Consider the following 14245-nt stretch of genomic DNA (forward strand, 5'->3'; position numbering starts at 1 on the left):
AACAACCCCCCCCCCCCCCCAGAAAATCCCTCCCCCTCACCCCGCAACCAACCAGCAGAACAAACTCTCCAAAACTACTCCCTACAACCCCCCAGCTAATCTAGCTGGTTCCATGTGATGTGAGTAATTGTTATTGGCAATAAGCCTAAACAATGCATTAGCTTGGATTTTTTTTTTTAATATATATTAGACTATAAGGGATAACCTTGAAATGCTAAGTAATCAATATATATATTTATTTTATTTAACAGCTTACTTACTACGAGCTAGGTTGATTTGGTTTGGCTTGTTGGGTTTTGTTGCCTTTAAGTTCCAGAATGGTTATTTTAACTAAATATTTCTATGGGCTTTTATTTCTGCTCTTTTGTCACTAAATTTTTGATACAGAAATTGATTAAAAGTGGAGTTGATAAATTAAAAATCTGTATTTTAAAAAATGTTTAACTTGGACAAAGTTTTAACCATTTGGAGTTAAATTAAAAAAAATGTTTTAATGTACTTTCAATGTAGTTTAGAGCATATTAGGCTAAAGAAAAAGCAATAAAACAAAATAGCCCATATGGGAAAATACAATTATTGTAAACTATATATCATTACCTTTGTAGTTTGAGGAAGCTGTAAGTGATAGCAATCTTTATTTCTGTCAAAGATAATGCTAAGCTACTTTTAACCTATGTACAATTTCTTAACAACATACTTTTTTTTTTCCTTTTTGCAAGTACTTCCATCATGAAGTGCACAGAAAAGAGCCCTCTAAAACCACAATAGTACAAAATACTGTATTTAAAAAGCAGCAATTGTATGAGCAAAGGAAGTGGATATGTCTGTATTAGACACATGCATTTGATTCTCATGGAGTACAGAGCTGCTTAGGCTGCTGATGTACTGGCAACTACTATTTGGTTATTACCATTTGTATTATGATAAGGGGGCCCTGGAGTTACGAACCTCTTCATACAAAATGCTCATCAGTCTGCCCCCTTTCTAAAAATCTGACACAGTTTCTTTGGAGCAAATAATATGGGTATCTGAGCTCATGTCTTTATTTTTTGATCAAATACATTATTAAGCTAACTTTATTGTAGAACTGAACAGAATGTGGGTGGTGTGGTTAGAGGTCATAGTACTTTGGTTATCTTACTGTGTAGTGTAACATTTAGAAGGTAGATTAATTTTGAGTTTATGATACAAAAATATTTTGTTAAAAACATAGTTCTCTTAAAATCCCCTTTTTATTGATGTTTATTCCTATGCCTTTAGGCTATGTTCATCTTTACATTGATTTTTATCAGTCCTTTGCTTTCATAAATAGACCGGGAGTAGTTTGGATCATTGAGAAATATCTGTAGCAACATTGATGTCTTAATATAGACAGGATAGTTGTTGACAGTGTCACAGCTATATCCCAATTAGTCTTTCCCTTGCACTCTTGATTACTTGGTATCTCTTCCCTACCTAGTTAGTCTCATAGAATTCCGGGCAGTGGAACTGTTGTCTTTGTCTGCTTTTTGCCTAGTTGAGATGTTTTGTAAGTGGTCCTTTAGAGGCTCTTTGGGAAAAATATTAGGAAACGATTGCTGTACTTTTAGCTTTTCTCTTAAAAATACAGCAGTCTATAAAAAACAAAAAAACAAAAAAACCCCAAACAAACCAAAACAAAACTAATTTTAATTTGTGTTCAACACAAAAATGGTTCTGCAGGCATAGTTTTATCAGGTTGTCATCACCATCACAGAAGAGAGTACATGCAAGACACATAGCTCTCTGCTAGTCAGTGTTTGCGCTCAGATGGAATGTGCTCTCCAGCTCCACTGTTCATAGTGTGTGCTCGTATGCTATGATTATTACCATTAACTTGTGTTAATCATGCCACCTTGGCAAAGCATAAGATACTGTAGAACCTGGGACAAATTCAGTCTTTATTTCTTTTATCTTTTCTCATAGCCAGTGGCTGCTTAATGCAGAATGTAGTTCTTCTGGGAAGACCACTTTAGGGAGGGGATAAGTAAATCTTTCCCATTCTCCAGCTCCCCAACATGCACACTCTTTTTAATCTTCTGAAAAGGTCTGTAGTTTCAGTTGCAGGAAAACAGTCGCAATATTCCTCTGCAGGAATATTTTCATGCTTGCTAAACTATTCCTAGACTACTTTTATTTCTTTTTCCTCCCCAGATGACACTGAATTAGCTCTTACATGGTGTGAAGTTTTAACTTAATGTGCCACTACTCTGTGTAGGAATTCAGAGTAAATGTTGAAATTATTGGAACTGCTTCAGAAATGTCACATCTTTTGCTTACAACCTTCTGTTTAGTGTTTCAGAGTTAATTTAACTAGGATGATGTTCCCTGGTATCATACTTTGAGTCATGCTGTTACATGCAGCTTGCAACTCTACTAATATAACTGTTAAAATAATGATATAATTACTCACTATGATGATTTTACTTAAGAAGGTGACATTGTACACAGTCACCAGAATTGTTCCAAGCTGTTTTCAACATTCCAACTTTTTGTTTGGTTTCCTACTGAGATAACTTGTTCGATGGTACATCCTCAAGTATGTTGAGTCACATTAGTAAGCTGCTTTTATCTGAATATATTTTATTAAAAAAAAAAAAATACAGAACATTGACTAACAAAACCTTAGCCTGTTTTTATCTAGAAAATAATAATACAAATACTTCTAATCACATCTTTTATATTATGAATCTAAAAATACATACCTTGGGGATGTGGTGTAGTGGTGGACTTGGCTGTGATAAGCTAAAGGTTGGACTTGATCTTAAAGGTCTTTTCCAACTCAAATGATTCTGTGATTCTATGAAATAAAAAGAACTCATACTTTTTGCTTTTGCGTTCCCAGTTTTGCATGTTCTTAAACTGTGTAAGCTCTCTGGCAGCAGCGCACTTGCCTGCTGCTTTAAGATACAATATTACTGTGCTGACCAAGAGAAACATGCCATGGTTATTGTGTCAGTCTTTCATCAGTTACTCCTTCAACGCTCTGCAGCCATTCAGTTTTGTGAACACAGGTTTTGTAGGTTTCTGTAGAGAGCAGAGCTTGCAAATGATACTTTTACAGTCATTTGTCTCCCTCTAGTGGGATGAGAGAACTGGTTTCTTTAATGTTACAGTGCTAACAAGTCTTACTCTTGTGGGAGTAGTTTCCATAAACGTTTGAGTCAGAAGCAACAGATTTGCAGATTACCTGCTCATTCTTTGATTCTGTGAACATTTGAATAGTGTTTCTGTTATGACAGTGCAGAAATTGAGGCAGAAATTAATTTACTGACTAGATAAAACTTGTTCTTTCATGCTTTTAAAAAAGTTAAATGGTGAATTTAACTTTCAAGAGTGGGCTGGTTCATCCGTCTGATAGGGAGTTTTAACAGGACAGCCATCAAGATCCACATTCTGCTGACAGGTTCTACCTGCAGAGTAGCTGTATTCATTGAAAAGTTTTATTTAAATATCAGGGATTAATTTAAATTGGCTTTTGATGCCATTTTATAAGGAGAGTTTCTCTGCTTAGATAGTGATGGAGTGCTGTAGTGAAGTGTGATATGTTAGCAGTACAAGTAAGTGCCCAGCTCAGACTGCATGTGTGAAAGTGAATCAGGTACTTTTTCAGTGCCTCTTTAAATCAAGCTGTATTGATAACTCTTTGTGTGCCGCATGTGTGAAAATTGAATGGTCAGAGAGAGGCATTGTTTTAAGAAAAACCAAACTAACCAAAAAGCAATACTTCAAACATCAACCAAAAATCTATACCCCAACCAAAAAACAACCCCTCTCTCCACCAGACTCCGTGTAAATAATGATTTAAAGATACAAATTAAATACTTGAAATTGTTCAGGTTGGCACCAGCAATTACAGCACCCAAAGGTGCTGTAAACATCCTATGAAGAGAAACCCCTGTTTTATTGTTTTAGTGACTGTTCTATGTATGAGTATTTCTTAAACTGGCTAATTGAAATGTCACTGGATGATTAAGCAAATTCACTTGAGATGTTCTGCACTTCAAATTATGCCTTCATGAGAATGACTCTTTGCAAAAGCAATAGCACGTAGTGGAATTAGAAGACATTTTAAGAAATTAACCTTGTGAAATGTAAATGCATGCTGCAAAATCAGTGTGTGTAAATACTTCCGCTGCCTCCTGCAAAAACTTGCATATCGATGGTCTTCAGGGCAGTAACTGAGTGATGTTACTTCTATGAACTTTTACTGAGATAGGCCTTAGTTTTGTAGAGCTTTGATCTGTTTAGCAATGTTAGTTGGAGAGATTAACACAAATTACTACCACTGTAATATCTTGGGTTTTTGGAATAGAGTATCTTTGGTGTTTTTAGAGCAGTCTGTCTGCTGTCAGTCATAGTCACAAAGATAAAAGCCTAATATATTTGAGCTTATTTGGAATGAATTTACTGTTTTACTGAGTGCTTACAATTTTATTTTAGTAAATAAAAATTGCAGCTTCAGTTTTCCTTACAGAACATTCAGGCCCTGTGTCGTGAGCATGCTCGGATTTTGCAGCGGCTGCAATGGTACTATGTTGTGTTCATCATCTTTGTTTAAAGGACCTCTGAGGAGAATATGATGTCAGCCAGGTGTTTTACATGATTCTGTTGGAGCTGATATGATGTCAATGGGATAAACAAAAGGCTCCTGCAGATAATCCATCTAGACCCCCTAAATTCTCTGAAGGGTATGAAGCATAATGGTTTCTCTGACAGTACATTACATCCAGATAAATCAGTCCAGCTGAAAGGTGCTGCTGCCTTTTTTTATTTTTTAATTTAATAAATAGCCTTTTATTTGGTGAATTACCTCTTTGACTTCAGTGTTGCAGAGCTCCTTCTTAACCTCTCATTCTGCTTCATTACTATGTATTCATTCTGTAAAAAGTAAACTGAAGATTGTAATTATTAGCCATTAATCAAAGGTGGATGCTTTAGGTGAGGAATGGCTTTAAAAAAGTAGGTAGGGAGTTTTACATATTTTGAAAAGGGAAGATGAAGCATAAAAACCCCATGGTGCCAATTGACATCCTGGAAGATGTCACAACTAGAAATAGTCTTGGTTTGTATTTTTCAAGTATTTTGTTCTGTCTGTTGAATCTCTCTCTGCCTTAAGTATGCTTGAGAAAATGTATCTGTTGATTCACAGGAAGAGATGTCTATGCTGCTTTGCTTCCTTTAACTGAACTGTACTATGAAATATTTTACTGGTGTTGCAAAAATCCGTTAGAAGTAAGAAATAAGTAGGGAAAGTGTGTTATTCTTCATTGTTGAGCACAAAATTTTTGTCATAGTTCAATGTTATAAAAATGATAATCTAGGAACTTTATGGTGGTTCCATTCTCAAATAGAAATTAGTAGTAAATTTGCAGTAGAAGTTTAATAAATAGATTTTAAACATGCGTCAAGGAAGAACACAGGCATGATTTTCACATATCCTTTAGATAGAGCTTATAATAGCTATAAGAGGTTTCAGTTGGTGTATTTATGATTAGTTACACAAGCCTAAAGCAACTGATCTGTAATTTAGAACTTTTTGGTGTAAAAACTGTTCTTTCAGCAGCTGTTCATAATGTACTAATAACCAAATAATGTTACATGTAATAGCAATTCTTTGCAGGGAGAGGACAGTGTTTTATGGGATTACAATAAAATTAATTTAAAAATAATAAGTATTGAATCTTCTGCCATTTTAGAATAGCACTAAAGATTTTGGTGCCCCTATCTGTCTTCTCATTCCTTATCATAAAAAATTTCAGAGTGGAATTATGATTATGGGGAACATAAATTCACTGTACAAGTACATCAAATTTTCTTTGTTTCATTTCACTAGTGAGTCTTCTATTAGTTATAGGAATTTCTGGTTTGGTAGCTTTGTTTTGCAGCAGTGAAACTGACCTAAGTAATTTCTGGCTACTTATTCTGACTCTTGTAGTGCAGTTTGTATCCGCTTCCAACCATAAGGCTTCTGCAACTCTAGGGAGGAGGGATGGGGAGAACTGTATTTGTAACTAGATTAAAAATACTATCCAGAGTAAAAATAACCTTTAAAATTGTTGAGTGTTTTAAAACCTGTTCATTAAAATGATTCTTGCTCTTGCTTTGTTTTACTTTCAGTTAAGAAAGTGGAGGAAAAGGTATAATATTTGGAGATGTACCAGATAAATAAAGTAAATAATAATTACAGAAAGTAATTCTCTTTTTTGTAGTAGAGGTGGTACATGTAGTTGCTTTGTTTATTATATTTTTCCCTTTTAGACTCCTTCTAAAACAGTCAACTTTTACCTGTAAAATAGCCTAAGAGCACTCATTTTAAATTTTACAGGCACTGAAACCACTGTAACCAGAGCATATGGGACTAGAATTGCAGCATCTAAGTTGAATTGCTAAAAATTCTGTAAAATAACAAGTCGTCTCTAAAAAATTAATGCTTTTTTTTTTTTTTTTCTTTCAAAACTGTAGGCTTTGGTTGTATCTAAACAAGTTTATTAGGTGAGAATCTGTTAAGTATGGAACTTTTACATTTTAATACCGTGTCCCCTTAGAATAACTAGCAAAGCAGCATCAATTGTAATGCTGTTTGTGGAGTGATTTTTTTTCAGGCTATTAATTCCTTTTAATATATGTTACATTTGGCAGCCTGTTTGAACTGTTTGTACAGTTTGTATATGTAATGTATCAGATTAAATTCTTTTGAAGGCACTTGGGTTACAACAGTTACAGTTATGCCAAAGTGGTGTTTAGAGAAAACACAGATATGCATTGAAATAGACTTTTTACTATGCTAGGCTTTCAAAACAGGGGCAAGTAATTAGTCTCCATTGCACTAGGGAAGGACAAGCAGTTATAATGTGTAGTGTTGCTGCTGGTTACATAGCAAGTTTTACTTGCAATGCTAACTTTAATTAAAATATCCTGGTTTCGTTACGCCAAGTCTGTGTATGTTTTTGTTCAAAAATAAAGACCTTATGAAAATTGTGTGTTGTCATCTCCAATGCTATTTTCAAAAAAGATGATATATTTGTGATCACTTGAAATTCTTTATTATATTAAGGCATATAATAAAGTAAATCAGAGTTTAGATAGTTCTAATGTATTTTTTTAATAGCATATATAACAAAAATAAAAATCTACTTTATGTGCTGATGTAGTGTTTAAGAAGTGATTGAGTCATCTGTTACATTTGCCACCCCTCACAATTCAACACCCCCTACCTCCCCAAAAACATCATAATGCCCAAACTTCTGTTTAGTTGCTTGTAAAAGTGGGGCTTAATTACACTTGTGAACAGTGTATTTTGACAATTAATGAGTAAAAACAGTCCTCATTATATTTTATTGTACTTAAAACATTGTTAGTTAGGTTGGCATCTGGCCAGTAGGGGTTCTTTGTAAACTCTGGCTGATGTGTTTCTCTTGATGGAGGAGTACAGTCTTGTTCTTTCAGGACATTAAGTTTTGTTTAACAATGAATAGATGAACTGGTGCTTTAATCTTCCAAATGCAGAGCAGAAAGGCAACTTGTACCTTAGGATGTGTACAAACACTAAGTCATGCTGTAGTCAGGCATGTTCATTGGTTTGTCTTGACCTTGTTTGCAGTTAGGTTCATACCACTGTCATGGTTGATACTAACCTGAGCTTTATTTCATTTTGATATCAGAAATGGTAGAAAATCAGCTCAATATGTGTTTTCTACTTTAGTGTTACTAATTTATTTGCTCAAGAAAATAGTGTTGTATTGAAAATAGCGTTTTTCTGAGTTATTTAAGATGAGCTGACTTTAAATGGCCATTTTGCTGTGGTGGAGGTGATATTTAGCTGTCCACTGCCTTAGAACATCTTGGACATTCCTGTAATTAGATAATGAATGTGATACTTAACAGTGGCTTCCCATTTTGCATCTGTCAGTTTTCTGACAAAGGAATCTGGTTTGGGTATTGTCATCATTCTCTGTCTCAGCTTCCAGTATCCAAGAAATAAATCCTTCAGTTGTTTCATGAGCTTCCATGAGATTTGTGACACCTTCCAAGTGTTTTAGCTAGGAGAATGTAGAGTAGTAACTAGCTCTAAATCAGAAGGTTCCCCCCCCCCTTTTTTGCCTGCTTTTTTGTCTTTACTGTGGCGTGTTCGAGTGGTGTAACTGTCTGGTCAAATGCAAGCTCTCCTTTTTGAGTAAAAGAAAGTAAACAGAGAAATAGAAGTTCTTTATGTTTTCTAAGCTAGGCAGTTGATGGTTAGTTTGCAGAAAGGAGATGGGCAAAAGATATGAAATATAGCTTTGTTTGTCCTATACTCTGAAGTCTTTGGTAGTCTCTGTGTAACTGAATGCTTGTGCCAAAACAAGCATTCATTTATTGACTCCTTATTAATATATTAACTGTGCATAGCAAGTATAATATATTTTTATATATTCTATATATTTATTTATATATACTTGAAGTGGGCTTGTACATTTTAAGGAAGAGAAGAAATCGAAACCATATTTTAGCGCTAATTCAAATAGGATGTTGTAGTTTTGAAGATATGCACTCTTAAATGACATCTATTTGCATTTTTTTTTAAAGAATAATATTCAAGCATCAGAAGCTCTTAAAACTGAAATTGATGATATGAAGAAGAAGCATGATGAGGCTGCTTCAAAAGTTCTCCAGCTTGAGGAAGATATCATGACTGTTACTCAAAAGGCCATTGCAAAAGAAACTGAGTTAGACAGGTATTTAGTCATTTTGTTCCTTACCTTCCTCATTTTGCTGTTTTTTTCCATAGGTGTGGGTTTTTTTTTTTAAACTAACAGTTTTTACTGTATGCATTGATTTTCTGTATTAATAGTTCTGTACTGTTAATTTGTCAATGTCTTAGTCTGAAGCACAAACTGAAGAAAGTGATGCTTGAGAAGGAGCAACTTGAATGTGTGTTAAAGACAGAAAAGGATGAAAAAGAACTTTATAAGGTAACTTTATTCCTTGTACCTGTAAAAATTGAAATGAAGTGGTTTGCAATAAAGGTAATAATGTTTTATGGGGAAGTCTAATAAATTGAATTTGTTAAGGAAGAAAGGAAATGGGTAGCTTCTGTGAACATATTTTTAAGGCAGTTATAGATGTTCTCATATAAAAATGAATGAGGAAAATAACATCTGAATTCATCTCATGGTATAAAAAGGTCTCTAAGAAGCAGAGTGAATCACTAATTTGTTAAAAAGCAGGCATTGTAACAAAAAATAATAGAGACTAGTGAGGAAGTTCTGTAATTATACAGTACATCACCCAGTAACTACTTTCCTTCACACTTTTTCACAATTAAATTACATTTTACTCTTTGAAATTCTCTCTCCAGACTGTTTCCTAGATCCCTGTTCTTAAGTCTTGTGCATAACTCTGAGAAGCTTTAGGAGGGTCTATATTTTTACTAGCATGGCTGCTTTCTTTTGCTGATACTGAGAGACTCTCATAAAAATAAAATATAGTGCCTCCTCCCCCAAAAAGGAAAAAAAGATTATATGCTAAAATAATGAAACCCTTAGCTTGTATGAAACAAATCAAGTGTATTTAAAAGGTTATTTCTGTTCTTAGGAAAATGTCAGTATGTGGCACATACGTACCACAAGTCATTAAATCTCAAAATACCTTTCACAAGGATGGAATCCCTTTTTTAAATGAGCAACAAAAATCTTCTAGTCTTTGGGTAGAGAACACCTGAGTGCAACAGTTATCCTTTATTAGGCATAATTGATAAACTTTATGACATTTTAAAATGTCATCAACAGTTCTAGAGTTGTTAAAGCAGTTTGCTGTCTTTGGAAATCAGTGTTGCTGATGCAGACCTGTTTGCTTAGATGATTGCAAGTACATACTACTAGAAGTTTAATTCCTCTTTAATTTTCTTGAGGTAATTTCTTTTTTGTTTGTCCTTAGTTGTACAACATTTATGAAGAGAGGAGTGAATTTGGAATAGTTTAATAAGTTGTGGAAAGAAATCAGGGCCTTAACTTCTAGGTATAGAGTGGAGCTATTGTAGGTGATCTTGCTGAAAGAATTCCAGGCAGAAACTTTGTTCTGGAGGGCAGTGATAGCAAGTGTTTACTTTTATATTTAGCTGTTGTAATCTGTCTTGGAGATAAGTTAGAATTTAGTGAACACTTAAGTGGACAGGTGAACAGTAGGTTTCATAACATGGAAGAAGAGTTTGACATTTTTTAGCATCATTACAGATACACTTGAAGAATACAGAAATAGAAAACACCAAACTAGTAAAAGAAATCCAGACGTTTAAGAATTTGGATGCAAACAAAGAAAGCATGATATCGTATTATAAAGAGGAGGTTGACAAATTACAGCTAGTCATAGCTGAAAGAGAAAACATGAAGAAAGCTTTTTTGCTCTCCTCATCCAACAAGGTAAGCATTTAAAATAAATGTATCTAAGGTTGTATGTGTTTCACAAGAGAAAGAAAGAAGTTGAAGATACCACCAGTGGTACAGAATGAAAGGCCAAGAGGATTATAGTATTCTCAGTACATGCAGAAAATGAGCAAAGGAGAATTCTGTTTTATTTCATCACATTCTGAGCTTGTTGAGGTCTCTCACATGATGAACTGTGAGATGAACTATGTGTGAAAAAGTAGTTTGTGAGTTCAGTAAAAGTGCATCAGTAAAAGTAGTACACTCCTCTAAGTTGCTTTTTTAACTTCATGAAGAAGGAGATTGAGGAGAAAAATTAATCATGATGCTCTGTTGAGACTGCAGAGAGTGATGGAGGAGAAAAGAGGAGATGGGCTGAAGGACTTGTTAGGTGAACATGCTGTCAAGATACAGTGATGCAAAACCTGAGGAAGAACAAGGTAACATAAATGGACTAAATTTGTGAGAACCCATAGTGCCTGTAGGACCTCTAAGGAAGCGGTGACTCGCTAGGTGGTGTGGTAGCATTGTGGTTGGCAATGTGGTATAGTGTGGTATAATAGGAGAGTGAAATTGCTGAAGAACTGGTACCTGTGCTGTTCATGGTCCAGACAAGTTTACTTCAGACTAGTTTTAGTGTGGTACTATGAATAGCTGTATTGGGTTTGTGTGGTAAGGTTTTGGTAGCTGGGGGACTGTAGGAGTGTCTTTGTTAGAGGCTGCTAGAAGCTTCCCCTGTGTCCAATAGAGCAAATTCCAGCAGCTCTGAGATGGAACCCCACTGGCCAAGACTGAGCCCATAAGTGATGGTAGTAGTGCTTCTGGAATAATGTATTTAAGAAAGGGGATAAAAATAAAAAGAAGCAGCACAACCCGCAAAAGACAAACCAGAAAACTGAGCAAGAGCAGCTGCAGCTGAACAGGAGTGAGAATATGTGACAGAATCCAAGGTCCATGAAGGAGAGAAGGAGGTGCTTCAGGCACTGGAGCAGAGATTTCCGTGCAGACTATGGTGAGGGAGATTGTCCCATTCCAGTCCATGGAGGAAACCATGCTGGATGCCTGAAGGAGGCTGTGACCCTGTGGGAAGCCTGCGCTGGAGCAGGTTCCTGGCAGGACCTGTGGCCCTGTGGAGAGAGGAGCCTATGCTGGAGCAGGCTCCTTGCAGAACTTGCGACCCTGCAGGGGACCCATGCTGGAGCAGTTTGTTCCTGAAGGACTGCACCCCGTGGAAGGGACCCACACTGGAGCAGTTTGTGAAGAACTGCAGCCTGTGGGAAGGATGCACATTGGAGAAGTGCTGTAAAAATAGCTAAGGGACAAGGCTGTATGGCATTTCGGAGTCCATCCATCTTTGTTTACAAAATGAGTATTAGTATTCCTCTGGACTTGTTATGCTAAGTGAGTATTCAGAAATTACCAAATAATGAACTTGAGATGCCTAAAATTATGTCTAGACTCAAGAAAATTGGAAGATTATACCTTCAGGAAGCCTAGAGGCTGCAATTAACTTACAGTAGCTTTGGCTTACATAATAATAATATATGATACCTATTATATATTACATATTATATAATAATATATAATAATATATATACTATATATATGTTGTGTAACATTATATGTATTGTATGATATATAGTATAAATTGTATATTATTAATAATATGTATTGTTTATATTATTATTAATAATAGTTTTAATAATTATTATCATTATTATTGATCCTGGGCTTCTCAGAGGAATGAGAAGCCAGTAGTGCAGGTTGGTCAGTTGACCCTTAGGCTGTCCTGTGGAATTGCAGCAGTGCTGACAATCTCACTGCTACATGCTGCAGCTTGCTCTTCATTATTTTTTGTTCTCAGTTCCTTTTGAAAAGCTTGTTGTGCAAGATCTTGGGAAATGAAGCTATGAGGAAAACATCCCAAAGCTGCTTTACTGTGTTTTAGTTCAACCAGTTGTAGGCATTGTAAGACCTGTTACCTGCAGTATCTTACTGTAGGATGAACTTGGGTTTTGAAGCTGGATGGCCATTTGTTCTTGTGAAGACTTCTGTGGTGATAAGAACAAAGATATTCTGGAAAACAGACTTTTTTGCATGTTTGTTTAAGACTAAAGCTGAAAGTACAGCAAAAATCCAGTGTAGATAAAATAATATTTAAATGTGCTTTTGTGTCATAGTGAAATATGTTTTCACACCATTGTTATCAAAGAAGGCAAATGGGGAAAATAGCGCTTGTGTGCTGACCTCTTGATTTAGTTGTTTTGCTAAAGCCACCAGGAAAATCTCATTTTCCTTTCAAATGTTTCTAATCTGTATGCCAACCTTTAAGCTTCGAATTAAAAAATGATGTATTCTATTCCCTATCTTCTCTTTCCTAGGAGGATGCAAGTATTTTAAAAGAGCAGCTTCGGAAAGCCGAAGATCAAATTCAGGCTAGCAAACAAGAAGCTGTCCTAATGTCAAAAGAGCTGAGTGATGCAGTAAATGTGCGAGATAAGACGATGGCAGATCTTCACAGTGCACGCCTGGAAAATGAAAAATGCAAAAAGCAGCTTGCTGATGCTTTAGCTGAACTTAAAAAAATCACAGCTTTGAAAAATGATCAGGTAAATTGTCAGTATTTGGTACTGAAGTTTATCTGTGTTTATGGAATCTGTCAGAGCTAGCTTTGCTGAAGTTGGGGAATGAAATTTTTATGGATGATTAGTACAAATTATTATCAAATTCTCTTTTGGCACTGAAGATACTACCTTAAATCAAGTGCAAGTTAGCTGATTTGGAAGGTTGTTAATAACCTTCTACTACTAACAGCAACTCCTTTCCACCCCCAAGTATTTTCACAGAATAATACAGTATTTCTGTATATTATTTTGAATCCTGTCACTGTCTGAATTCTTTTATGTGAGCCACAATAGCATTAAAAATACATTCAGATAAGTAAATTGATGGGTAGAATTTTTTTTTATACTGCTCTTTCCTCGTTGATGGATTCTGTCTTGATTCTTTTGAGTCCTTGCATTATTTATAGTCAAAGTTAATTTGCTTTAGTATTTGTGAGTATAAAAATATTAATGTAATGGCAACTATCTTGAATTTCTTTCTCTTGGATAAGAAAATTGTGGTCTGTCCGTTATAGCTATAGCTGTCTATAAGATAGCTAGAACACCTTCTGGAAGGTGTTCAGACTTCTGATATACATTAGTCAGTCCACAGAATAAGAATCCTCTTCACCTGCCTCTCGTATTATACCAGCACCTATTTACTCTCTCAGTGTATCCTGACTGGAATGAAGTTAGCACAGCTGTTGCTTTTCTCTCTACTCTACTACTCTATTCCTTTCCTTCCCACAAAGAAAATAGGAGCTTCCTCTGTGCATACGTGGAGTATTATGCTTTCTTTAATTGAAAAAAGGCTCTTTGGGAAATAGTGGTATTTGAACAAAAAGGGAGAACTGGGTTGTTTTTTGTTGGTTTTTTTTTTTTTTTTAAGGAAACTTCAAACACAGTGGAGCAGGAGCTGCGCAGAGAAGTTGAAGATCTGAAGCTTCGTCTGCAGATGGCTGCTGATCATTACAAGGAAAAATTCAAGGAATGTCAAAAACTTCAAAAACAAGTAAACAAATTTACAGAACAGGCAGTAAGTAGAATGGGAGAAACTGCACTTGCTTTTTTAACTTTTCAGCAACTAATTAATTTCCTTCTGCAAAACCCAGTGCTTTTTAAAAAATGAAAGCATGTGGTAAGCAATGTCTCTTTAGTTTACCATTTTCTTCTATAATGCGACATTATTTCTATGATTCTTTTTAGGTAGTTGTTGAAACC

The 14245-nt window shown here is 35.3% G+C and overlaps 1 protein-coding gene across 5 annotated transcripts in view; it reads left to right on the plus strand.

Annotated features, from left to right (window-relative positions):
- TAX1BP1 (Tax1 binding protein 1) overlaps positions 1–14245 on the plus strand; it is a 54403-nt gene that overhangs the window by 21504 nt on the left and 18654 nt on the right. For 4 of the 5 annotated variants that reach the window (XM_080610966.1, XM_080610970.1, XM_080610967.1 and 1 more), the window contains exons 6-10: positions 8587–8735; positions 8882–8972; positions 10233–10418; positions 12803–13030; positions 13914–14060. In XM_080610966.1, coding sequence (XP_080467092.1) covers positions 8587–8735; positions 8882–8972; positions 10233–10418; positions 12803–13030; positions 13914–14060 — 801 coding nt within the window. The remainder of the gene's footprint in view (positions 1–8586; positions 8736–8881; positions 8973–10232; positions 10419–12802; positions 13031–13913; positions 14061–14245) is intronic. The other variant, XM_080610969.1, reaches the window with a different exon arrangement.

Source organism: Psittacula echo (genome assembly GCF_963264785.1).
Source record: "Psittacula echo genome assembly, chromosome: 2".
Taxonomy (NCBI): domain Eukaryota; kingdom Metazoa; phylum Chordata; class Aves; order Psittaciformes; family Psittacidae; genus Psittacula; species Psittacula echo.